This window comes from Capricornis sumatraensis, chromosome 11 (assembly GCF_032405125.1).
Source record: "Capricornis sumatraensis isolate serow.1 chromosome 11, serow.2, whole genome shotgun sequence".
NCBI classification, from domain to species: Eukaryota; Metazoa; Chordata; class Mammalia; order Artiodactyla; family Bovidae; genus Capricornis; species Capricornis sumatraensis.
The window spans coordinates 43909400-43936218 of NC_091079.1; the positions used below are offsets into that span (position 1 = coordinate 43909400).

The 26819-nt window shown below is 41.4% G+C and overlaps 1 protein-coding gene across 3 annotated transcripts in view; it reads left to right on the forward strand.

Annotated features, from left to right (window-relative positions):
* Nucleotides 1–5948: 5948 nt before the first annotated feature.
* SDCBP (syndecan binding protein) overlaps nt 5949–26819 on the forward strand; it is a 32449-nt gene continuing 11578 nt past the window's right edge. For 2 of the 3 annotated variants that reach the window (XM_068983327.1, XM_068983328.1), the window contains exons 1-2: nt 5949–6008; nt 21957–22022. In XM_068983327.1, coding sequence (XP_068839428.1) covers nt 21972–22022 — 51 coding nt within the window. In that variant the 5' untranslated portion in view covers nt 5949–6008; nt 21957–21971. Of the gene's footprint in view, nt 6009–21956; nt 22023–26819 lie in introns of those variants that run through there. The other variant, XM_068983330.1, reaches the window with a different exon arrangement.

Below are 26819 nucleotides of genomic sequence, written 5' to 3' on the forward strand. Positions count from 1 at the left end.
TCTTGATAAAAGTGAGAGAGAAGAAGAAAAAGTTGGCTTAAAACTTAACATTCAAAAAACTAAGATCATGGCATGCAGTCCCATCACTTCATGGCAAATAGATGAAGAAACAATGGGAACAGTGAGAGACTTTATTTTGGGGGGCTCCAAAATCACTGCCAATGGTGACTGCAGCCATTAAATTAAAAGACACTTGCTTCTTGGAAGAAAAACTATGACCAACCTAGACAGCATACTAAAAAGCAGAGACATTACTTTGCCAATAAAGGTTCATCTAGTCAAAGCTATGGTTTTTCCAGTAGTCGTGGATGGATGTGAGAGTTGGACTGTAAAGAAAACTGAGAAAAGTGATTCAGTTGTACATAAATATATTTTTCATATTCTTTGCCTTTATCATAGGATATTGAATATACTTCCCTATGCCTATACAGTAGGACCTTGTTGTTTATCATTCTGTATAAACCCTTGAGCTTTTTCTTAAACACTCATCACCATTCTATTTGTGTAATTATTATATTTTAAATTAATTTTTTACAACAGTTTTAGGTTTGTGGAAAAATTGAGCAAATAGCACAGATTGTTTTCATGTACTTCCATCTCCCTAATCACAGTTTACCCTCTTCCTAACCTATAAAATTAGTGGTGACTGCAGCCATTAAATTAAAAGATGCTTGCTCCTTGGAAGAAAAGCTATGACCAACCTAGACAGCATATTAAAAAGCAGAGACAGAATTTTGTTGACAAAGTCCTGTCTAGTCAAAGCTTTGGTTTTTCCAGTAGTCATGTATGGATGTGAGAGTTGGACTATAAAGAAAGCTGAGCACTGAAGAATTGATACTTTTGAACTGTGGTGTTGGAGAAGACTCTTGAGAGTCCCTTGGACTGCAAGGAGATCCTACCAGTCTGTCCTAAAGGGAATCAGTCCTGAGTGTTCATTGGAAGGACTGATGTTGAAGCTGAAACTCCAATACTTTGGCCACCTGAAGAGAAAAACTGACTCACTGGAAAAGACCCTGATGCTGGGAAAGACTGGGTGGGAGGAGAAGGGGACGACAGAGGATGAGATAGTTGGATGGCATCACTGTCTCAATGGACATGAGTTTGCATAAGCTCTAGGAATTGGTGATGGACAGGGAAGCCTGGCATGCTGCAGTCCATGGGATCACAAAGAATTGGATGCAACTGAACTGAACTGAACTGAGTATGAGTATTGTACATCTGCCACAAATGATGGGCCAGTACTGATACATCACTGCACATCAGGGTTCTTGGCCATTGTACAGCGAGTTCCATTCCATCAACAATTATTTGACACCAACTGGGTGTCCTGTGGTTTCATCCAACCTGACACTAACTACCCAGAGTTATTGTTAGATCCTACAAGTCAAAGGAAAAGATCTCTAACAAGACTGCATTCACGTCACACAAGAGCCCAAATGGCATACGCAGGAGGTTGGCACTTCTGTCCAGCTGGTTACACATTCAGATTCCCGCAGTGCACCTTCAAGTTTGGTACTTAGCTACTAGTCACTGGAAGCACTGTACTTTGGATTGTGGTTTTATTATAAAGTACACAAATAAATTGCCAGGTAGAGAGATACATAGAGCAAGGTCTGGAAGAGTCCCCAGGGCAGGAGGCTCTAGCTGTAGACTTGGAGGTGCTTCACTCTCCTGGTACTTTGATATGTTCACTAACCAGGAAGCTCCATCAAGCCCTGGTGTTTAGGTTTTTTATTTGGGGTTTCGTTACATAGGTACGATGGATAATGTTACTGGCCCATAGATGAACTCACTCTTCAGCACCCTCCCCTTGCCAAAGGTTGGGGAGTGGTGCTGAAAGCACCAACCCTCTAATCTCAGGCTTGGTCTTTCAGGTGATCAGCTTCCACCATGAAGTTTTCCAGGGCCCCTTTTCACCGGAGCCCTGCTCCAATCAGGAGCCACCTTATTAGCATAACAATGACACATTAGTCACGCATGAAACTCCAAGGGTTCTTAATGTTCCAGTCACGGAACTGGGAATGAAGACTTAACATATACACATACATAATTATACTACCTGCTGTCCAGAATGTCATGGATCTACCATTATAGTAGCATACAGAATAGCTTCATCATCCTAAAAAAAAAAATTTCCCTCTGCTTCACATACCTCATCCTTCTCCTTATTTTCCAAACCGCTGGCAATTGCTGATATTTTTACTGCCTTTATCATTCTAGTTTTTTCCGCAACATCATATAGTTGGAATCACATAGGATGTAACCATTTTAGACTATCTTCTTGCACATACAATGTGTATTTAAGTGCTTCCCAGGTGGCTCAGAGGTAAAGAACCTGCCTGCCAATGCAGGAGACCTGGGTTTGATCCCTGGATCAGAAAGTTCCCCTGGAGAAGGAAATGGCAACATGCATTTAAGATTCCTCCCTGTTCTCCATGGCTTGGTAGTTCATTTTCATTTTATTGCTGAATAATATTTCATTTATGGATGTAGCATGGTTTATGTATTCCTTTACCTATCGAAGGATATCACACGTGCTTCTAATTTTGGATGATTATGAATAAAGCTGCTATGAATATTCCTGTGCAGAGTTTTGTGTGGTTTTAAGCTCATTTGAGCAAATATCCATGAGCATGATAATTGGCTGATATGTTGAGAATATGTTGAGCTTTGTGAGAACTTCCAAATTGCCTTCCAACGTGGTTGTACCATTTTGCATTTCCATCAGCAATTGATGAGAGGTCCTGTTGCTCCACATCCTCCTTGGGTTTTGGTGTTGTCAGTGTTGTGGATTGTAGCCATTCTAAAAAGGTGTGCAGTAGTGTATTTCAAAGTGTTGCTTTAATTTACAATTCCCTAATGTCATGCTGTGGACCCTCTTTTCATACACTCAGTTGCTATCTGTGTGTCATCTATGGTGAAGTGTCTGTTCAGCTCTTCTGCCCAGTTTTAAACTGGGCTCTTATTGTTGAAGTTTAGGTGTTCTTTAAATATTTTAGGTGCAAGTCTTTGATTAGATGTGTAATCAGATTTTTAATTTGCAAATATTTTCTCTGTTTGTGGTTTGTCTTTTCATTCTCTATAAGAGCTTCCTTGGTGATTCAGATGGTAAAGAATCTGCCTGCAATGCAGAAGACCTGGGTTCAATCCCTGGGTCAAGAAGATTCCCTGGAGAAGGAAATGGCAACCCACCCCAGTATTCTTGTCTGGAGAATTCCATGGACAGAGGAGCCTGGCACGCTACAGTCCATGGGATAGCATAGAGTTGGTCTTTTAATTCTCTAAACACTGTCTATCACAAAGAAGAATTTTTAAGTTTTAATGAAGTCTAACTTATTAATTTGTTCTGTCATGGATTGTGCTTTTGGTGTTGCATCTAAAAATGTATGACCAAACCAAATGTCACCTAGATTTTCTCTTATGTTACCTTACAGAAGTTTTATTGTTTTGAGTTATAAATGTAGATCTATGGTCTATTTCAAGCTAATTTTTGTGAATGGTGTAAACTCTCATCTAGATTAATTTTTTGTATGTGGAGGTCCAGTTGCCCCAGTACCATCTGTTGAAAAGACTACCCTTTGTCTGTTGAATACCTTTGCTCCTTTGTTAAAGATCCATTGAATGTACTTGTGTGAGTCTGTTTCTGGGTTCTGTATTCTGTTCCATTGATCTACATTTTTAGTCTTTTGCTGTTACCATACTGCCTTGATTGAGTGAGTGAATGAGTGAAGTCACTCAGTCGTGTCTGACTCTTTTCGACCCCATGGACTGTAGCCTACCAGGCTCCTCTGTCCATGGGATTTTCCAGGCAAGAGTACTGGAGTGGGTTGCCATTTCCTTCTCCAGGGGATCTTCCCGACCCAGGGATCGAACCCAGGTCTCCATTGTAGGCTTTACCCTCTGAGCCACCAGGGAAGTCACTGCCTTGATTACTGTTGTTGTTCAGTTGCTAAGTCAAGTCCAACTTTTTGTGACACTGTGGATGGCAGCATGCCAGGCTTCTCTGTCCTTCATGATCTCCTGGAGTTTGCTCAAATTCATGACCATTGAGTCAGTGATGCCATCTAACCATCTCTTCCTCTGTCGTCCCCTACTTCTCCTGCCCTCAATCTTCCCCAGCATTCAGGAACTTTTCCAGTGAGTCATCTCTTTGCATCAGGTGGAGAAAGTATTGGCGCTTCAGCATCAGTCCTTTCAATGAATATTTGGGGTTGATTTCCTTTAGGATTGACTGGTTTGATCTCCTTGTTGTCCAAGGGACTCTCAAGAGTCTTCTCCAGCACCGCAATATTAAAGCATCAATTTTTCGGTGCTCAGCCTTCTTTATGGTCCACCTCTCACATCCATACCTGACTACATGATTACTATAGCTTTATAAAACATTTTGATGTTGGCACACACAAGCCTGTGACTTTGTTGTTCTTCCATTTTGGGTTGGTTCTTCTGAGACTTTTGCCTTCCCAAAGAAACTTCTAGATCATTTTCTTGACATTCAAAAAATACCTTGTTGGGATTTTGACTGAGATTTTGTCAAATCTATCCAGTTGGGGAAAACTGATGTCTTGACAATAGGGATTCTTCATTAGAATTTTAGCTTTTTCCATATGGATTTTTTACACATTTTGTTAGTTATATCTAAGTATTGTTTCATTCTTTGTGTTGAGTGATATTGTGTCTTTAATTTCAAATTCCAGTTGTTTATTGCTGTCATATAGGAGAACAATTGGCTCTTGTATGTTAACCTTGAATCCTGCAACCCTGCTGTAATTGCTTATTAGTTTTAGGTTATTTTTGTGTGTGGGGGTCAGTTCTTTGAGAGTTTCTAAGTAACTATGTCACCTGTGAACAAAAGCAATTTTCTTTCTTTCTTTCTGTTGCAGTTGTTTTTACATGTCTATTACTCTCTGAAGTCTTAAGTTTTCATCTCATTGTCATCTCTTTTATGCTCAGATTTTTATTTAACCATAGGTTAAATTATCATTGCACTAAATAATTTAGCTAGAAATAAACTGCTTCTAAGTTAATGCTCTTTTTTCAAGTACTGCTACTCCATGGTAAGTATGGGAAACATAGGTAAAATGTGCCTCGGTGTCTTTGCCCCCTAAAGAAGATGGTGTTATCTACCTTTGATGTAAGCACCAAATTAAGACTGCCGCAATGACACGCCACTCCAGTACTCTTGCCTGGGAAATCCCATGGACGGAGGGGCCCGGTAGATTACAGTCCATGGGGTCGCTAAGAGTCGGACACGACTGAGCGACTTCACTTTCACCTTTCACTTTCATGCATTGGAGAAGGAAATGGCAACTCACTCGTGTTCTTGCCTGGAGAATCCCAAGGACAGAGGAGCCTGGTGGGCTGCCGTCTATGGGGTCGCACAGAATCGGACATGACTGACGCGACTTGGCAGCAGCAGCATACCTTATGTTCTTAGGACAGTTCCTAATAGTTTTTCAGTTTTTGATTAGGATACAGGTGTTACTTTTGTGCACTAGGACACATAACCTTCAACAACCAGCGAACTTAGATCAGATAGACGAAGAGTAATAAAAACCAAAGAGAAATGTTGTAGCGCCAAGAAGGCAGGAGTCCGGGAGGGTTAGTGGGAGGAATGTTTAACAGCCTGTGAGTGTGGTGGAAGTCTAAGGCTGGCCAGGAAATCGCCGAACGACAGGTTCTCAGGACTCTGTGTTGGAGGTGATGGGAACCAAGTGAGCATGTGCGGAGGTGAACAACAGTAGGCAGGTGGCACAGGGCCGAAGTGCAGGAGCAGTGGGGAGAGAAGAGCAGGTGGGCTAGAGCGGCAGGAGGTGAGAGCCGCCCCCCGCCCTGTTACCATAGGGACCGGGTCACCTGACCGGGCGCCGCGCGCCTGCGCGGGCGGAAGGCGGGGGCGGCGCGGTGACGCGCGGCGCGGGCGGTCCTCGGGAGCGCGCCGCCCTCCTCCCTTTGGGTTTCAGAAGTCCGAGCCAGTGACCGGCGGCGGAGAGCGGGTCTCAGCGGTCTCGGTGAGCAGCCCTGGGGGGCACCGGGGGACGCTCGCGCGGCCTCCCGGGCGCGGGGACGAGGAGCGGGAAACCTGGGGGACTCGGGGCCGCTGGGCGGAGGGCATTTCGGCGGCGGCCTTTCCTCAGTGGGCTCCGCTCCGCGCCCCTCGCGGCGCCCAGCCGGCCCGGGGGCGTAAGTTTGCGCGACGGCGCCCCTCTGCCCGCCCGCGGCCTTGCGGGATTCGGGGTCCCCGTCCGGAGAGAGGGGCGGGGAGGGAGCCTGAGGCCCGGCCGGGGACGATGCAGGCAGCCCCCCGTCCGCCGCGACTCTTTTTGTTCGTGTTGGGTGGGCCCGCGGCCGGTGCGGGGGCACCCTCCGGCTCTGGTCCCGGTGCCGCGATCCCTGTGTGCGGAGTCGCCCTCGGCGGCGGCGGCGGCGGCCGCGTCCGAACGTCCGGAGTTGGAGGGAGGTGTTCGGCAGGCGCAGCCTTGACTTTCTGGAAGGGGGGTGGGGGGGAGGCTGCTCGCGGCGCTAGTTTGTGGAGAAGTTGGAGGAAAGGGAGAAGAGCTCCCGGCTGGGTGAGCGCGGCAGGAAATGTTCCTAGAGGGCTCGCCTTTCAGAGCCTTCCGAGCTTTCCTTGCAGGATTTCCCTATAATCACGGGAAGGCGGAAACTTACAGCTACGGAAAGTTTCCCCTTTCACCAAAACGGGCTTATTTCATCGTGGAGTCTTGTATGATGCCGATTTTAAAAAGAAATGTCTAGGTTTATCTAGTCTGTGTTGTGTATGTGGTCCGCACACCCATTTACTGTTATTTTTAATATCATGTACATTTACTGTTATTTTTAATATCATGTACATTTACTGTTATTTTTAATATCATGTACATTTACTGTTATTTTAAATATCGTGTGCATTTCTTGGAAGTAGATTTGGTTTACCAAACTCATAACATCCAGTGTTTCGAAGAAAAAAAGTCCTGGCTAAAAAGGAAAATTACAGGGAAGAAGAGCCACAGGCTGGTTAGCTGTATCTCAAATGTATATAAATGGTCAGTTTTAAGTTTGTCTGTTCCTTTAAGTTTTTCTGTTTTAGGTTGAGGGCAAACAGTAAAAATGTGTGTTTTCATTTGCTGTGTTACCAACTTAATTCTACAAACTTTTGTTCTTTAAATGGTATGTAAACATTATAAATCAGATTGTGCTACAGAATTAAAATAAGGGAATGTCTTTTAATAGGTTCAGGAAATAGTCATCCTGTTATAGTACATATTTAACTTTGGCAGCATTAATTTTTCGTTATGTTTGGACATTTTAAGAAAGGATGTGAAAATCGTGACTAAAAGAGGAAGCGTTTACTAATAGTCGGCGGTTGAACCTACTTTTCAATAAACAGTTCCCTAAATTGAGCATGACTCAACTATATTTTTTCCTGTTTTTGCCGGATTTAGGTACTTTTAGATAGCAAATGCCAAAAGTCTCTAAAAAGATTCCCACCCCTGCAACTGTTATATGTAGTAATAGATATATTCACAATTATTAATGTTTCCAAGTGCTGCCAAGATTTTTTTTGTGTATTTATTTAGTCTTTGAGGAAGTAATCAGTTAACGTGACTCAACATTTAAGTAAAGAAAAACAGGGTACGTAGTGTGTACTGTTCCCTTCCTTCAAGGTCCTCTAGCCAGCCAAATTCTCTTACTGTAGGAAACAGCTGTTTTGCATTTCTTAGGTATCTTTATAGGGATATTTTATACCTTACAAATATATATTTTCCCCCTTCTGTTACTTCTCTTTTTTTAATTGCGGTAAGGGACACAACTTGGTGACTAAACAGCAGGCATCACAAGTGCATGTAACATTACCATCTTAACCATTTTAAAGTGTACAGTTCAGAGGTATTAAATATACTGACGTTGTCATGCAACCACCACCACTGTCCATTCCCTCAGCTCTTTTCATCTTGTTCTCATTAAACAGTAATGCCCCATTCTCTCCTCCTCCCAGCCCCTGGCAACCATTTTGGTACTTTGTGTCTCTTATGATTTTGACTAGTCCAGCAACCTCATGTAAGTGGGATCAGGGTGTTTGTCTTTTTTATATTTGGTTTATTTCACTTAGTGTAATGTTTTCAAAGTTCTTTCATGTTATATATTGCAGAATCTCCTTCCATTTTAAGGCAGGGTAAAATTCCGTTGTGTATGTGTGCGCGGGCATACATTTATACACACTGTTATACCACATTTTGCTATTCATTCATCTGTTGATGGACACTTGGGTTGCTTCCAAGGTTGAGCTAATTTGGGGGGATCTCCTATACTGTTTTTATAGCACCTGTGCCCAGGGGATGCAGTAGTAAAGAGTCTGCCTGCCAGTGCAGGAGACCTGGGTTCCATCCCTGGGTCGGAAGATCCCCTGGAGTAAGGAAGGGCAACCCACTCCAGTATTCTGGCCTGGAGAATCCCATGGACAGAGGAGCCTGGTGGGCTACAGTCCATGGGTTGCGAAGAGTCAGACACGACCGAGCAGCTGAACACGCACATGTGAACACACACCATTTTACATTCCCACAAACAGCAAATTAAGAGTTCTAAATTTTCCACATCCTCACCAAAACTTGTTTGGTTTTTTTGGGTAGTTGTCACTCTTGTGGATGTGAGGTGTATCTCATAGTTTTGATTTGCATTTCTGTAATGATTAGTCCATGGGAAATAGATGGAGAAACAATGGAAACAGTGTCAGACTTTATTTTTGGGGCTCCAAAAATCACTGCAGATGGTGATTGCAGCCATGAAATTAAAAGACGCTTACTCCTTGGAAGAAAAGTTATGACCAACCTAGATAGCATATTCAAAAGCAGAGACATTACTTTGCCGACTAAGGTCCGTCTAGTCAAGGCTATGGTTTTTCCAGTAGTCATGGATGGATGTGAGAGTTGGACTGTGAAGAAAGCTGAGCGCCGAAGAATTGATGCTTTTGAACTGTGGTGTTGGAGAAGACTCTTGAGAGTCCCTTGGACTGCAAGGAGATCCAACCAGTCCATTCTGAAGGAGATCAGCTCTGGGATTTCTTTGGAAGGAATGATGCTGAAGCTGAAACTCCAGTACTTTGGCCACCTCATGCGGAGAGTTGACTCATTGGAAAAGACTTTGATGCTGGGAGGGATTGGGGGCAGGAGGAGAAGGGGACGACCGAGGATGAGATGGCTGGATGGCATCACTGACTCAATGGATGTGAGTCTGAGTGAACTCCGGGAGTTGGTGATGGACAGGGAGGCCTGGCGTGCTAGATTCATGGGGTCGCAAAGAGTTGGACACGACTGAGCGACTGAATTGAACTGAGCTGAATGATTAGTGATGTTGAGCATCCTTTCTTGTGATTGTTGCCTTTTCCTCTATATTTGGAGGAATGATCATTCATGTTCTTTGCCAATTTTGTTTTTGTTGTTTTAGGACTTCTCTAAATATTCTGGGTATTAGTCCCTTATCAGATATTATTTATAAATATTTTTACCCATTCGATGAGTTACCTTTTTATGCTATTGATAACATTCTTTGACACAAAAAGTTTTTTAGTTTTCATGAAGTCCAGTATGTCAGTTTTTTCTTTTGTGACCTGTTCCTTTGGTGTCACGTCCAAGAAATCATTTTCAAATTGAATGTCAGGAATGGTTTGTCCCATGTTTTCTAAGAGTTCTATTGTTTTAGGTCTTAGGTGTAGATCTTTGATCCATTTTGAGTTTATATATATATGTATGCACACACATATATATTTATATGGTGTTAGATAAGGGTCCATCATCATTCTTCTGTGTGTGGCTTTCCAGTTTTCCCAGTGCCATTTGTTGTAAAGATTGTTTTTTTCCATTGAATGGTCTTTAGACCCTTGTCAGAGATCATTTGACCATGTATATGAGGGTTTATTTTAGGCTATCTCTTCCATTGGTCTGTGTTTGTCTTTGTGCCAATACTATACCATTTTGAATACCATAGCTTTATAGTAAGTTTTGAAATCAGGACATGCAAGTTCTCCAGTTTTATTTCTACAATTGGTTCTAATTTCTTTCAGCAGTATTTTGTGGTTTCCATTGTACAAGTTTTTTACTTCCTTGATTAAATAAATTCCTGAGTAGTTTATTATTTTTGATCCTCTTGAAAATGGAATTGTCTCTGTTTTTTCCTGATTGTTCACTATTTATGTGTAGAATTGCAATTGATTTTTGTACCCTGACTATCCTGTTTCAATGGTGAATTTATTAGTTCTAATGCTTTTTTATGGAGTTGTTAAGGTTTGCTAAACTCTAAGCATATAAGGTCATATCTGAAAATGTAGATAATTTTACTTCTTTTCAGAGAAGGAAATGGGAACCCACTCCAGTATCCTTGCCTGGAAAGTCTCATGGACACAGGAGCCTGGTGGGCTGCAGTCCATGGAGTCACAAAGAGTCGGGCACGATTGAGCGACTAACACTTAACACTTACTTCTTTTCTAATCTGGATATCTTTTATTTCTTTTTCTTACCTAATTGCTCTGGCTAGAACTTCCAGTACTATGTATGGAAGAGTAGTGTTGAAAGTGGGCATTCTTGCCTTGTTCATGATCCCAGAGGAAAAATAATTAATCTTTCACCTTTGAGTATAACATTTGCTGAGGGTTTTGCATTATATGGCTTTTATTATGTGGCCCTTGCTTTCTTCTATGCCTGTTGTGTCTTTATCATAAAAGGTGCTGAATTTTGCCAAGTGCTTTTTATGTATCAATGAGATGATTGTGTCTTTTTTCCACTTCATTATCTTGATATGATGTATTGCTTTGAACAGTTCTTATATGTTGAACTAACTTTCTCTCCCGATAATGAATCCTATTTGTTAAGAAGTGTCCAATCCGTTTAATATGCTGTTAAGTTCTGTCTGTTAGTATTTTGTTGAGGATTGCATCAGTGTTCATATTGCTTTGTAGTTGTCTGGCTTTGGTATCAGGGTAATACTGTCCTCATAGAATGAAAGTGTTCCTTCTTCAACGGTTAGCAACATTTTGAGGATTTATACCAGTCCTCTTTTATGTATTTAGTAGAGTTCACCAAAGACGTCATCAGATCCAGGGTTTTTCTTTGTTGAGAGACTTGACTGCTGATTCAGTCTCTTCACTAGTTGCTGGGTCTATTCCGATTTTCTGCTTCCCTGTGATTCTTAGTGGGTGTTGTGTTTCTAAGAATTGGCCCATTTCGGCTAGGTTCTTCAGTTTTTTAGTGTCCATTTGTTCATAGTGCACTCTTTATATAATCTGTTTTATTTCTGTAGAAACAGTTCATTTTAACATATATATTTTTTTCCTTAATCCATTTAGCTAAAGGTTTATCAATTTTGTTGATCCTTTTGTAGAACCAAATTTAGGTTTCAGTAATTTTAATTTATTTTTTCTGTTCTCTATTTCATTTATCTCTGTTCTCATCTCTGCTACTTACTTCTGCTAGCTTTGGGTTTAGTTTGTGTTTTCTTTTCTGGTTGTTTATTCCCCCTTATTTTATCACAAATTTGAGCGTGCTTTACATACTGGCCTAAATAGGGCTGTATTTTTTCCAGTTAGTGATAATATTTGGGATCTCTTTCACTATCTTGTCTGTTTAGTACTTCCTCCTTTGTTTCAAGAATTTTGCTATTACAGTTGGTGCTTCAATGAATAAAATTCTACACATGTTGCTTTTTGTATGTAGATATATTTGTAGACTAAAACCTGAAGTGGTATTTGTGGGTTGGAGAGTATCTGCATTTACAGTTTTGGTAGAGACTGCAAACTCACTCTTTATGGAAATTGTACTGCTTTATACTTTTACCAGTAATATATGTGTTTCTCAAAGCCTCATTACCAGAGAGCATTGTCAGACTTTGTATTTTTGTCTGTTCAGTGGGTGGGAAATGGGTAAAAAGGTTACTCTATTTAGAAGATATGTCATATGACCATATTTCTCAATGGCTTATCATAACAATCTCCCTGGATATTTATTGAAAGAATTCCTAAGTTCCTAAGCCCTTTCATAAAATCTGTGTCTGTATTTTTAACTAGTGCTCAAATACTTCTGATTTGGTCATTTGCCAGGTTTCGAAACATAGCTGTGGAAGACTTTGCATCAAACTGTGTTCCTTGACACCATCTGGAGTCATCTGGAATGTATGATTGTATGATTCATTGTATGAATCAACTTGAACATAAGAACCCCAAAATCTTATTCTAAATTTTTGTAGTGTTTAAAGGTATATGTAGATGAAATGGCATTGTCTTTGAGGACAACTAATTGCTCATCAGATGTCTTCCATAAAGTTGAGAGATAACACATTTTATAAATACTCTTCCAGATTTCAGTCATATTTTTAATACAGCTTATTAGTGCGTTTAGTTCTTCCTACAGTTGGTTATCAAAACACATTACTGGTTTTAGATTTCATATCCATTTCTAATAGGTTCTAACATTACTGTCTGGTAACTTTTGTACCTGCGTTGTCAAAAAGCAATATTTTTTGTGGGGATGACAATTTATATTTGCAGAGAATTTTTGTGTGTGGAATTTTGTGGGGATGACCGTCTATTTCTGTATTATCAGAGAATTTTCACTTATACTTTTATAAACACCAATTAAAATAGTCAGTGCAACAAAGTTTTAAAAATTTCTCTGCCTTGCTGTTGTAAGGCGCATGTGGAGAAAAAGTGAGCCGGGCAGTCAGGCAAGAGAAGGAAATTTATTAGAGGGAAAACGAGAGGGTGACTGGCCTTTAAGGAAGTCCAGTGTCCTCCCTTTCTAATGGGGTCTTTCCTACACCCTGCCAATGAAAAATTCTCTGAAGGGATGGTTAATTTTTAGCCTGTAGCTGAGTCCTGTGATCATGTAGCTGGAGGTCTGGCATCCAGTGGTCTTGTAGCCTTGAATAGGTAGGCACCAATTCCTTTCTCCTTCCCTTATTCCTAAGAAAGAATAAAAGTCTTGAAGTAGAACTTCTGAGAAAAAAAATCTTAATTTTAAATTGTATCCATTGGACCCTGATACAGAGGGTTAACGGAGAAGGCAGTGGCACCCCACTCCAGTACTCTTGCCTGGAAAATCCCATGGACGGAGGAGCCTGGTGGGCTGCGGTCCATTGGGTCGCAAAGAGTCAGACATGACTGAGCGACTTCACTTTCACTTTCCACTTTCATCCATTGGAGAAGGAAATGGAAACTCACTCCAGTGTTCTTGCCTGGAGAATCCTAGGGATGGGGGAGCCTGGTGGGCTGCCGTCTGTGGGGTCACACAGAGTCAGACATGACTGAAGTGACTTAGCAGCAGCACAGGAGGGTTAAAGGGCAGATTTCTGGACTCTGTTTCAGTTTCTGGGTCTAGGACTCAATCTCTGTTCTTAACAAGATTTCCAGATTATCCTTATGGACTTAGAAATTGAAGATGATGGGGCTCACATGGGGTCTCATTGATGAGATGGCTCATTATGTCTACCTCGCAAACAAAGAATAAAATCACGGTGATCCAGGAGACTGACCAAATTGCCCAGATGGCGTCTGTTTTCTCACTGGCACCTATCTTCTCAAAGCTGTGAGACCACCAGATTCCAGACCTTCAGCTACGTGACCACAGGACTCAACTACAGGCTAACAACCATCCCTTCAGAGAATTTTTCATTGGTGGGGTATAAGAAGGACCCCGTCAGAAAGGGAGGACTCTGGTTCTCCTTAAGAGCCAGTCACCCTCTCTTTTTCCTCTAATAAATTTCCCTTTTATTGCCTGACTGCTTGGCTTGCTCTTTCTTTTCTCTGCACTCGCCTTAAAGCAGACAAGATGTTTGAGGACCTTAAGCAGGTTTTTTACTATGATAGTACTTTGGGCTACTTTTCTATAGAGCATTTCAATTGTTTCCTGTGCTGTGAGGTGATACCTCTTTGTGGTTTTGATTTGCATTTCCGTGATGGTGTTGAACACCTTTTCATATATCTGTTGGCTGTCCTTGTGAAAATGTCTCTCCAGCTCCTCTGCCCAGTTTTTAATTGGATTCAGTGTACAGGTCTTTCAGCTTCTTATTTAAATTGATACCTTTGTTTGATGCAATTGTAAGTGGAATTGTTTTCTCAATTTCTCTTTCTGATAGTGTATTTTTAGTGTATAGAAATGCAGCAGTTTTGTGTATTGATTTTGTATCTTGCAGCTTTACTGATTTTATTAGTTCTAATAGTTTTTTGGTGAATCTTAGGTTTCCTTCATATTCATAATATAAATAGTAACAGTTTTACTTCTTCCCTTCCTTTTGGAAGGGTGTCTTTTCTAACTTTTGCTTGCCTAGTTGTTCTGGCTAGGACGTCTAGTAGTGTATTGAGTAAAAGTGGCAAGGTGGGATTCTTCTCACTGCATTTTACAGCCCCCCCCCCTCCCGTTTATGCTTTTGATGTCACAGTTTACATCCTTTTATCTGTGTTGCCCTTAACAAATGAGTGTAGTTATAGGTGTTTTGTGTGTGTGTGTCTTCAGTGGTTATTCTAGCTTTATAAGTAATTAGTCCACTATCTTTATAACTTTAGGCTATTCTGAATTTTCTATATTTACTTTTACCATTGGGATTTAAACTTTGTTTTCCTGTTACTAATTAGCATCTTTTTGTTTCAACTTAAATCTCTTTAAAATTTCTCTTGAGGCTGGTCTAGTGGTGATAAACTCCCTTATTTGCTTGTCTGGGAAATTCTTTACCTCACCTCCAAATCTGAAGGACTTTTCTGGGTGGAGTGTTCTTTCAGCTGTTAGTCCCTTCTGTCCTGGAGTTTCTGCTGATGAACTGCTTAGAGTCTTTAGGGGCTTCTCTTGTGCATAACAAGTTGTTCTTTTGTTAGTTTCTAAGAGTCTTTCCTCGTCTTGACGTTTGAGTTATAACATGTCATGGTGTGGGTGTCTTCATCTCTTTTTGGAACTCCCTGAGCTTCTGGATCTGAATGTCTGTTTCCTTCCTCAAGTTAGGAAAACTTTCAGCAATTATTTCTTCAAATTTTTTACCTCTTTTCCTTCTAAAACCCTTACGCTGCGAATGTTGGTGGCATGGTGGTGTCTCGTAAGTCCTCTCAGCTGTTTTCATCCTTTCTTCTTTCTGCTGCTCCGACCTGCACTGCCCTGTCCACAGGTTTGTTTCTTCTCTTCTTCAGGCTCGTTTCTTCTCTTCTTCAGGCTCGTTTCTTCTTTTCTTCAGGCTCGTTTCTTCCTGCATTCTGCTTCCTCTAGTCTGCTGGTGAACCCTCTGTCATATTTTTTCAGTTTTCATATTTTCTAGTTTTTAGATTTCTGCTTGCTTACATTTTCTGTATCTTTTGAAATTCTTTGTTCATATATTGTTCTCCTGATCTTAGCCTCTATTGTAACTTAAAACCGTATCGGGTAAATCGCTTGTGTGTACTAAGTCCCTTCAGTCATGTCTGACTCTTTGTGACTTCTGTCCATGGGATTCTCCAGGCAAGAATACTGAAGTGGGTTGCCATTCCCTCCTCCAGGGAATCTTCCTGACCCAGGGATCAAACCCGGGTTTCTTACGTCTCCTGCATTGGCAGGCAGGTTCTTTACCAGTAGTGCCATCTGGGAAGCCCAATTTTTTTATTGAGGCTTTATCTTGGTCTTTTGTTTGGATTCTGTTATTTTGTTTCTTCATTTTTCTTGACACCCTTTGTTTACATAAAACAGGCACCCCATCTGATCTTGAATGACTAGTCTCATAGAGGAGATGAGCTTTCTCATTTAGCCCTGCACTTATACCTTGTTGTATCTCATACCCTTTTAATTTTCCAGTCAGCCTACTTTATTGCCTTTGGCTCTCAGTAGCTGAGGCTGTGCCAGGGTCTGTCACTGGCCCAAAGGGGAGGATCCCAGTCAGCACCTAAATTCAGGTTGGTGCGAAGCCAGACCCAGGCCCTCAGGCAGTAGCTTTTAAAGTATACAAATGTTCCCTCTGCACTGAGCCTGGCAGGAGAGCCCGTTATCTGTGTCTTTGTTTGCTCCAGTCCTGTTGAGCTGAGGAAGACAAGCCCTGCTGACTTCCAGAGCGAGGCTGTCCAGGGATGTTCCCTGTGGGTGGCAGACAACTGCCTTGGCACTGGGTCCTTTCTCAGAGACACTGGCTACCTCGGATGGGGCAGAGGGAGATGCAGAGATGGGGCCTGCTGGCCCTTCCAGTCTTTGGAGAGAATTATAGCCCCTGGGTGTATATTTAATTAGCAGCCCGCTTGCTCTTCAGGCCACAGCTATGAAGATCAGGTAACAGATCTCTTCTGGAGAGTCTGGGGTGTGTTCAGTCTGCTGTCTTTACACTGTGCCCTGGAGAGAGCCTGTGAAGAACTGTTTTCTCAGGAGGCCAGCTGATGGAGCACCAACTTGAAATGGGTTTCACAGTTAGACCATCACGCGGTTGCACCTGGGTGCAGCCAGGACCAACTGAAAGCCCTGTTGTCCTCCTCATAGACACAGCCCACTCTTGGCTTGTCAGTGATGGGGCACTCAGTTAGGGTCTCCCTGGATACCTGAAGCTGCCTTTGGGGTGAGTGTGTCATGTGGGTTCCGTCCCTTCCGGGTGTCCATCATGACAGCCGCTCTCCAGCCCGGTTGCCTGCTCCTCGTCCGTAGGAGCACTTGCAGTCCTGTGGGACCCGTGAGCGGACGTCTTGCCACCAGAGCCTGGCTCTCGGGATGTCCCTGGTGGCAGCTGCAAAAACCGGGGGACCTGATGTGTTGTGCTGTTTGTTTGTTTTTTTTTTTTAAGATAAATGGTTCTGCAATCCTGAAATTTCATCATCCTAAGATTTCTTAAAAAACAACTTAAGACTAAACAAGTAAACAAGTATTGTTTTAACTTTTAAATGATCACAAAGTTTAAAAAATTTTATTTTTATTTATTTGGCTGTGCTGGGTCTTAGTTGCAGCACTCAGAATGTTTTAGTTGCTGCTTGTGGAATCTAGTGTCCTGACCAGGCATTGAACCCAGGCTGCCTGCATGGGAAGTCAAAGGGGAGACCAGTTATAGTGGGTGATTTGAGGGAAGGAGTGAGTCAGTAACTCAGAAAATGATGAGTACTGCCATTTTAGGCGATGCCAAATAGATGACTTTACCAGCGTGTTTCCTACTTCAAGAATCAAAGCATCGCAGCTAGAAAGATGATCACAGATAAACCGCTATGGTATTTGAGTCCTTGAGGTGTTTGGTCTGTGTACATATTTAAAGGAAGTTACTGCAACATTGCCCTGAGGAGGTAGAGGTCAGAAATCTTGATGCTGAGGCAGAATCGTCAAGTATTTTTTGTCTTTAGATGTTCTGGAAAAACCCTGAGACTGTTCCAAGCATTGAGAAGGTTCTTCATTTCAGTTGCTCAGTCGTGTCTGACTCTTTGCGACCCCATGAATCACAGCATGCCAGGCCTCCCTGTCCATCATCAACTCCCGGAGTTCACTCAGACTCACATCCATTGAGTCAGTGATGCCATCCAGCCATCTCATCCTCTGTCTTCCCCTTCTCCTCCTGCCCCCAATCCCTCCCAGCATCAAATTCTTTTCCAATGAGTCAACTCTTTGCATGAGGTGGCCAAAGTACTGGAGTTTCAGCTTTAGCATCATTCCTTCAAAGGAAATCCCAGGACTGATCTCCTTCAGAATGGACTGGTTGGATCTCCTTGCAGTCCAAGGGACTCTCAAGAGTCTTCTCCAGCACCACAGTTCAAAAGCTTCAATTCTTTGGCGCTCAGCTTTCTTCACAGTCCAACTCTCACATCCATACATGACTACTGGAAAAACCATAGCCTTGACTAGATGGACCTTAGTCGGCAAAGTAATGTCTCTGCTTTGGAATATGCTATCTAGGTTGGTCCTAACTTTTCTTCCAAGGAGTAAGTGTCTTTTAATTTCATGGCTGCAATCACCATCTGCAGTGATTTTGGAGCCCCCCAAAATAAAGTCTGTCACTGTTTCCACTGTTTCCCCATCTATTTGCCATGAAGTGATGGGACTGGATGCCATGATCTTCGTTTTCTGAATGTTGAGCTGTAAGCCAACTTATTCACTCTCATCAAGAGGCTTTTTAGTTCCTCTTCACTTTCTGCCATAAAGGTGGTGTCATCTGCATATCTGAAGTTATTGATATTTCTCCTGGCAATCTTGATTCCAGCTTGTGTTTCTTCCAGTCCAGCGTTTCTCATGATGTACTCTGCATATAAGTTAAATAAGCAGGGTGACAATATACAGCCTTGATGTACTCCTTTTCCTATTTGGAACCAGTCTTAGAATCCAAATTGGGGGCCAGTGCTTTAGAAGACTGTCTTGAGAGTCCCTTGGACAGCAAGAAGATCAAACTAGTCAATCCTAAAGGAAATCAACACTCAGTATTCATTGGAAGGGCTGATGCTGAAGCTCCAGTACTTTGGCCACCTGATGTGAAGAGCCAGCTCATTGGAAAAGACCTTGATGCTGGGAAAGATTGAAGGCAGGAGAAGAGGACGACAGAAGATGAGATGGTTGGATGGCATCACCGATTCAATGGACATGAGTTTGAGCAAGCTCTGGGAGATGGTGAAGGACAGGGAAGCCTGGGGTGCTGTAGTCCATGGGGTCGCAAAGAGTTGGACACGACGAACTATGACAGTGGGATGCACAGGGGTACAGAGGCCTTGAACACGGCATGGAGAGATTCAAAGCGGCTGCAGAAAGCACAGGGTGGGCCAGATCTGGGCTGGGGTCAGTGAGGAGCACCAGTTCTTCCAGGAGTTAGACTAGTGAAGCCATGTTGTCACAGCGAGGAATGTTGTGATGGCTGGAATAGATGCAGAGGGATGTGCCTGCTGATGCCTGGAGCAGTGAGAGCTTAGCTCCCCTCCTCCTGGTTCCCCAGGCAGCTGAAGGGAAGGCCTGGACCCAGACTCCTTTCTTCACTTGGTACAGTGTAGTGTTTATCTGATAGAGTCCTAAGTGAGAGTGAAGTGAGAATTTTGACACTGATGTAATGCAGGTATTTTCAGAATCCTCTTAAATCTCATTAGTGGTCATTCTGAAATTCCAATCATAATTGAAAGGATATACAGTAGCTTTGTGGTTCTTCACAGAGGTCTGAGTGTTTTTCACACTTCGCATTAGGTCAAAGGTTTAAATACACCATACAAGTGATTCAGAGAAATAATGCAAGAATTTATTGTTCTCATGGAAAGCTGTTAATAGTATTGTTCAAAATAGTGGACTTGTTGGGAATTCCCTGCTGGCCTGGTGGTTGGGATCCTGGATATTCATGGCCATGGCCCAGGTGCAGTCCCTGGTTGGGGAACTGAGATCCTATAAGCTGCATAGCAAAAAAAAAAAACACAAACCCAATGAAGGAGTAGACTTATAAGACAGTTATTTTGCTCTCCCTTATTTTGATGATATTGTCTAAAATATTTAATAAACATTTGTTTTTTGTCAGAAGAAGGCATTGTGTTAGACAAATGTGGTCCTTGATCTCAAGTAGCCAGAGTTAAACATAAAAATAGCTATACTGAAAGGCAGAGGGAAACTGCTGAACTGAGAGAAATGTCAGACTTAGGTCATCAAAGGTGACCTCACAGAAGAGGCTCTTGACTAAGACTGTGATGGAAAAGCCCTGGAAGGACATTCCAGGGAGAAGACAAAGCTTTTACAAAGATACCGAGGCACAGAAGCACGTGACCAGGGTGGGAAATGGAGCGTAGTGTGGGACTGGAACATTGTAATGCTTGGAATGAAATTGGATGAGATGAGACCACAAAAATCGTTTCAGGTAAAATGATTGAGGAATCCTTTGTATTTTATCAGAATAGTGAGATTTAAGGTCAGCTTACTTAAACTGACTACTTACAGAGTGTAAGTTGGGGTGATACTTGCTGCTTTTTTTAAAGATGCTGTATCTTTTCTAGGCTTGACTGTGTGTGTTGATGGGAGGGGGGGGTAATGAGTGACCTCCGAGCTGTTCAAACGTCAGTTAATATTTGAAGAAAGGCTTCTATGGGGAAAAAAATTTTAGAAAACTACTCTGAGTTTTAAACCATTCATCCAGTTCATTTTTCATGGAAAAAAAAAAAAAAAATGGGATCTTGTAGGTGACCAGTGGCAGAACCAAGAATAGAACTAACGCCTGGATTGCTAGTTAACATTAGTTTCAGTAAACTTAGAATGATTTTGTTTATGATGTTGATACAATGGTTGAAAGTGTCAATAAAATGTGATTAAGGAGAAAACTTCTAGAGAACTGATCTTTGGAGACAAAAAAGATAACTGTTTTGTTTTCCTGGATTAATAGAGTTAAGACATATTTGATTGTGCTTTTTCAAGAATTTGCATTTTATTCACAAACCGAGGCCCTATTCTCCTCTTCAAAACTGTATCGTGCTACTTCTCATCAGCGTTTTATTAGAGGTTCTATTCCAGGGCGGCTAGGCAAGAAAAAGGAATACATAGGCAAAGGATTTAAATAGATGTTTCTTCAGAGAAGATATACAGATTGGCCATCTAGGTTCATGAAAGATGCTCAGTATCCTTAGTTATTAATTAAGGAATTAGGAATCAAATCTACAATGAAGTGCTGCTGCACATCCACCCAGATGGCTGTAATTGGAAAGAACGACAATAGCAAGTGTGTATGAGCCCTTTTATATAAAGGGACTTGAGCATCCAAAGAGTTCCGTGTATGCAGGGGAGACTCTTAGAACCAGTGCCCTGCAGAAACTGAGGGACAACGGTATTGTATTGGCCAAGTTAGGGAAAAATTGGAACCCTCACACGTGTTGGTGGGAATGTAAAATAGTGCAGTCACTTCAGAAACCAGTTCCTCAAAAAGTTAAATACAGAGTCACCATATAACCTAGCAGTTCTACTCTTAGCTGTGTATGAAGACAGTTGAACATTATGTGTTTATATAAAAACTGGGGTGTAAATGCTTGTTAGCATTATTAGCAGCATTATTCATAAGTTAGAAAGTGAACAGTCACCCAAAACATCATCGACTGAGTGGATCCCAGAAGTGAATGGGGAAGGGCTTGGGGAGTGCTGTTGGTGCCCCCGTACTGGGAGCCTGCTCAGCAGTGCTGGGGACTGTCGCTGCTGCTCCCTGCAGTGGCCTGGCTGGAGGAGGACACTGGAAGCTGGGAGAAAGCACCCTTTCTCCTCACTGTACCTCCAGCTTCCCCATTGACAAAGCTTAGCATCTTCCCAGCTGGAGAAGAGCAGCATTTAAAGGGCCTGTCTCCATCTTCACAGAGCAGCCAATTGTGGGTGGGTTTTCATTGGGAGGCAGTAAGAGTATCAACCCCTATACCAATTTAGAATATGTTCTGTTTTGTTGGGCTTCAAGGACGTATTCATCTCAAAATACTTAAACAAAGTTTTGGAGTATATATGCCTGTAATACTTTGAGACTTCTGTTTTAAATCACTACAAAAAGCAATTCATGGTCACTAAAAGTCACTGAATATGTTTATAAAAATTCCTTTCCCTTTTACTCCTCCTATATTTCATTCACGTCTCCTATGGTGTGTATTATTTTATATATATACTTACATAATGTGTGTGTATATATATATTTTTTGTAATAATGAGGTTTTGTACATAGATAACATGTATCAGCTGTTGCATATTTTTGTTAGAAGGATATAATTCTCGCTCAGTTGCTAAGCCCTTGTTTGTGTAAACTAGATGAGCCACATAATTGTTCTTTGATTTTCTAAACTATAGAAATGAAGGGATTTTTTATTCGGGGAAGTTTAACATTTGTAATGGATGTAGCTCGAGAGAAAGGTAGTTGGCAACCATCAGTCAGCAATTTTTAGTATAGCTAGATGGTCGTATTTATTGTTTTGCAATTTAAATCTTGTGTTAAACGACTTACACACGTTTATGTGTATGCTGCTGGCTCCATGTACTCTTTAATTTCAATGAACTTAATCATAGACATTTGTTGTTGTTTTTCTTTAGAAAAATCCTGCAAAAATGTCTCTGTACCCATCTCTTGAAGACCTGAAAGTAGACAAGGTGATTAAGGTATGTTTTAAACACCTTTTTCCTTCCATGTCCTCTGCCATACATTCTGCTTATAGGTGAAGTGAAGCAAGAAACTTAAATAGCAGATGTATTTGTTCAACTTTACACTGTATAAACTCAGTGTTTCTAACTAGAACGTTAGAAAACTAGAGATTTCTTCATTTCACTGTGAATTAATGGGCGCGAGATATTTTTTCTTTGAAATGGGACTTTAACACACTTTGGAAATAACTTGGTTTCATGACTGGTTTTAATTTAAGTACATTTTAAAGTTGGGAATATATACTCCAAATTCTTAGATGTTCATTGTCTTAAAATTCCTGTGTGCTGTTGGGTTTTCAGGGATGACCAGTCTTTGAAGTAATTGTCTTCTCCAAAGTTAAACATTATTGAAACAGGGGGGCGCACACTGCTTTAGGAGAAGGAGGAGTGTAAGAAGAGCTCAGTGAAAGCTGAGCAGTGTGTCTTCTTTTAAACGTAAGCAGCAGACAGTCTCTGCTACAGCAACAGAGTCCTGCTCCAAGTGGCTGTGTAAGAGAAGTGATTCTAACACTTTGATTAAGTCAGGCATTTTTGTACTCCTTTGAGTATCAGCTTTGAAGATAGTTGCTTCTGCTTAAGAAAGTTTGGGAGTGGGATCAAGTCTTGCTGTTTTGTAAATTTTTGTTATTGGTTTTAACTGGAGATAATTGTAGTGTTTAGTGAACCATCCTGTTTCCAGTTTACTTTCAACTTGGTCTTTTATAAACTGTTTTTATTTCTGAACTTCTTCAGCTGTTATTTGTTTTTCTAACTTGACAAGATAAACTCCGTTACACTTTATTCCAGAAATCTTTTTGATATGATAAATGTGATGAAATTCTTTTCTGTTACAAGTTGCTAAAGTACTTCAAAGCTTCTTACCCTAAAGATGATTTTGTTAGAGGTCTTGGCCTCAGTTTACTCTACATGAGATTGACTTCCTAATTAATTAGCATAAAATGTTTATTACAAACTTGTGAGAAGAACACAAGAATACAAGTGTTTTTTAGACAAAATGTTCAAGGGTAGAAAAAAAAGTCAGCAAAAATAGTGGCAAATGTGTGGCTGTAGTTGTTAGCCTCATGGCAGTGATTGGCTGATTGTGGGGGAGATCATGAGCGTGTATTTCTCATCCTTTCTCTGTGGCTATTCATGGGTGGTTTGTAAAATCTCTGCAATCTGTTCAGTTGCCTAGGCTTTGATGCCTGACAGTTTTAAGTGGTTTATTCAGTCATCTCAAATCTGTTTTTTCTTTGCTATTTTGTCATTATTTTTCTCATGTGGTTTTTATTTCCACAGGTCATCTGAACAAGTATACTTTCTTTTTTAAAAAAGCTTTTATTTGAAATATTTACCTTGAAGTATAACAGCTAAGCCATTACTATGACATCAGAGCACTAAGTGATAGGATCTGCAGATGGGTTTGAGAGAATGACTCATTTCCTTTTTGGCCTTTTTTGTTAGTTTTTATGAAATTGAACCTAAACCACCGTAGACTTTCAACAGAGCTTTTTTCATCTTGAAAGCAGCATAAAAAGAAGGAAAGAGTTGATATTGGCAAATATTGGATCAGAAAATGAAGAAGGCTGCAGTCCACCTCAGGCTGAGCTCTTCAAGGAGCAACTCGTTGTATGGATATTTCCATTTCAAAGCCTTTTATGTTCTGACCACAAAGCTAGCTGCCTGGAGATGTGACAGAGAGTAAGGAGGGGGGAACACGGATTTTAAATTCTCACTGGATTTAAGAAGATTCCCAGCCTAGCCACTAACATCTTGGACTGCTTCTGTTTTATTTTTTGTTCATTTTCTGTGGTAGTGTTACTTGGGTGTTTGTTTTTGAGGCGCCTCTGTAAAGGTAGTCATTTTCTAATCTCACCTTTCACACCGCAGCAGTGACTTGGCAGCTCATATTCTGTAAACTGCTTCACAGGAACCATTAGGCTGTGGCTTTGAGCATCGTGCAGCCCCTGCGCCTCTCTGTCCACCGTGAGTTTCAGACAGGAGCCACACCTGTGCATAGTAGACAGAGCAACAGTCGTCAGCGTCCCGACACAGTGAGCAGAGATTGACTCTGCTGGTTCCATGAGTACGGTGTCTTCTCATGCTTTCTGTAATGGTAGAAACAACATGCCCCCCCCCCTTTTTTTTTTTACTAGTTTGAGATTTCAAGTGAGTGTGGAATATTTTGCTGCATTTAAATGGCTTATAGTCCTTAAGCCTTTGTTGTACCATCTTTCTTTTATTTTTACTACAAACTATATAGTAATTAAATATGTAACTTTGTGTTCAGAGAGCTTACTTGAGTATTCCTTGGATAAGAACAAGAGCAATGAATGAAAGAATAGAAATAATAGACCGGTATTAAAAGGATACATTTTTTAAAGTTAGTAAATCCTGTTTTTCAGAGTGGTTTTAGGTTCACAGCAGAAGTGATGCAGGGCAGTTTCCATCGCAGTGGCCCTTCCCTGTGCGCCCTCCCCCACCTGACCTGCACACCACACACCTCTCGCCCGACAGCAGTAGCATCTTCGCCAGAGCGGTACACCTGGGACAGGCACTGAGCTGCGCGGACACGCTGCTGCCGCCCCGCGTCCGTCCACAGCTGCACTTGTGTTCGCTCTGTGGGCTTGGACGAGTGTGTGGTGATGGGGAGCCACCATTCGGTGTCATGCAGAGCACTCTCACTCTCTCACAGTCCTCACTCTCTGTCCAGGTCTCCCTCCTCCTCTAGAATCTCAGGGGTGGACTCATACCGTAATTTGCCTTTTCAGATTGCCTCGCTCTCTTAGTAACGTGCATTTTAGGCTCCTCCGTGTCTTTCCGTGGTTTTGATAGCTCCTTTCTTTTTAGTGAGGGACAGCATTTTTTTTTTCCTTAGAGTTTATCCAGGAAGCAATCCACTGTCCTTTCAGTTGATAGTTGGTGAGAGAATTTTCAAAATTCAGCATATTTTGAGTTTATGGATATATTTAAAATGATACAGATTTGCGTGCTGCATTTTATTTGAATTTAGATTGTGACATTATGAAACAGTAATAAAGAATGACTCAATAACAGTCATATCAGAACATTTGGAGTCCAAATGAGTGATTTACTTGCAGTGCTTATGTGGACTTCCTTATTTAATTAATCTTCCATCTCTCCAGGCATCTTTGGGACTGCTCTTAGCATCAGTTTCAGAGCTTGATGATAAAGAATATAGGTGTAAACTCCTATCACTTAATCAGTATATTTTTGATTAAGTAAAAAATCTTACATCTGGATCTTACAGCTGAACTGCCAACAGAGACATATGTCTGCTTGAGGAGCTCAGATGTGTCTGTAAGGGAAAAAGGAACACTCCATACTACATGGGCTGTGAAGGCAGCCCTGAGGGGAGCTCCTGGCATACCTGCCCCTGACTAGTATTAAGTATATATGTTTTGAAAGTTTTGGCAAGTTTTAACACATAAATTACATTACTTTACCATGATTGTTATGTCAGTGATTAAGTATGCATTTTGCATACTTTGTAATATTTTTGTACTTAGTATAACGTAACACCCTCTTCCATGTTGGGCATCACCAGATGGTCAACTGAAATCAGATTGATTATATTCTTTGCAGCCAAAGATGGAGAAACTATTACAGTCAGCAGAAACAAGACTGGGACCTGACTGTGGCTCAGATCATGAACTGTTTATTGCCACATTCAGCCTTAAATTGAAGAAAGTAGGGAAAACCATGAGACTATTCAGGTATCACCTAAATCAAATCCCTTATGTTTATACAGTGGAAGTGACAAACAGATTCAAGGGATTAGATCTGATAGAATGCCTGAAGAACTATGGATGGAGGTTCGTGACATTATATAGGAGGCAGTGATCAAGAGCATCCCCAAGGGAAAAAGTGCAGAAAGGCAAGATGGTTGTCTGAGGAGACCTTACAAATAGCTGAGGAAAGAAATGAAGCTAAAGGCACAGAAGAAAAGGAATGATACACCCATTGGAACGCAGAGTTCCAAAGAATAGCACTGAGAGATAAGAAAGCCTTCCTCAGTGATCAATGCAAAGAAATAGAGGAAAACAATAGAATGGGAAAGACTAGCGACCTCTTCAAGAAATTTTGAGTTACCAAGGGAACATTTCATGCAAAGATGGGCACAATAAATGACAGAAATGGTATGGACCTAACAGAAACAGAAAATATTAAGAAAAGGTGGCAAGAATACACAGAAGAACTACATAAAAAAGATCCCCATGACCCAGATAACCAGGATGGTGTGATCACTCACTTAGAGCCAGATATCCTGCAATGCGAAGTCAAGTGAGCCTTAGGAAGCATCGTTATGAACAAAGCTAGTAGAGATGATGGAATTCCAGGTGAGCTGTTTCAAATCCTAAAAGATGATGCTGTGAAAGTGCTGCCCTCAATAAGCCAGCAAATTTGGAAAACTGAGCAGTGGCCACAGGACTGGAAAAGGTCAGTTTTCTTTCCAATCCCAAAGAAAGGCCATGCCAAAGAATGCTCAAACTACCACACAGTTGCACTAATGCTAGCAACGTAATGTTCAAAATTCTTCAAGCCAGGCTTCAACAGTATGTGAGTCGTGAACTTCCAGATGTTCAAGCTGGATTTAGAAAAGACAGAGGAACCAGGGATCAAATTTCCAGCACCTGTTGGATCATCGAATAAGCAACAGAATTCCAGAAAAATGTCTCTTCCTGCTTTATTGACTATGCCAAAGCCTTTGACTGTGTGAATCACAACAAACTGGAAAATTCTTAAAGAGATAAG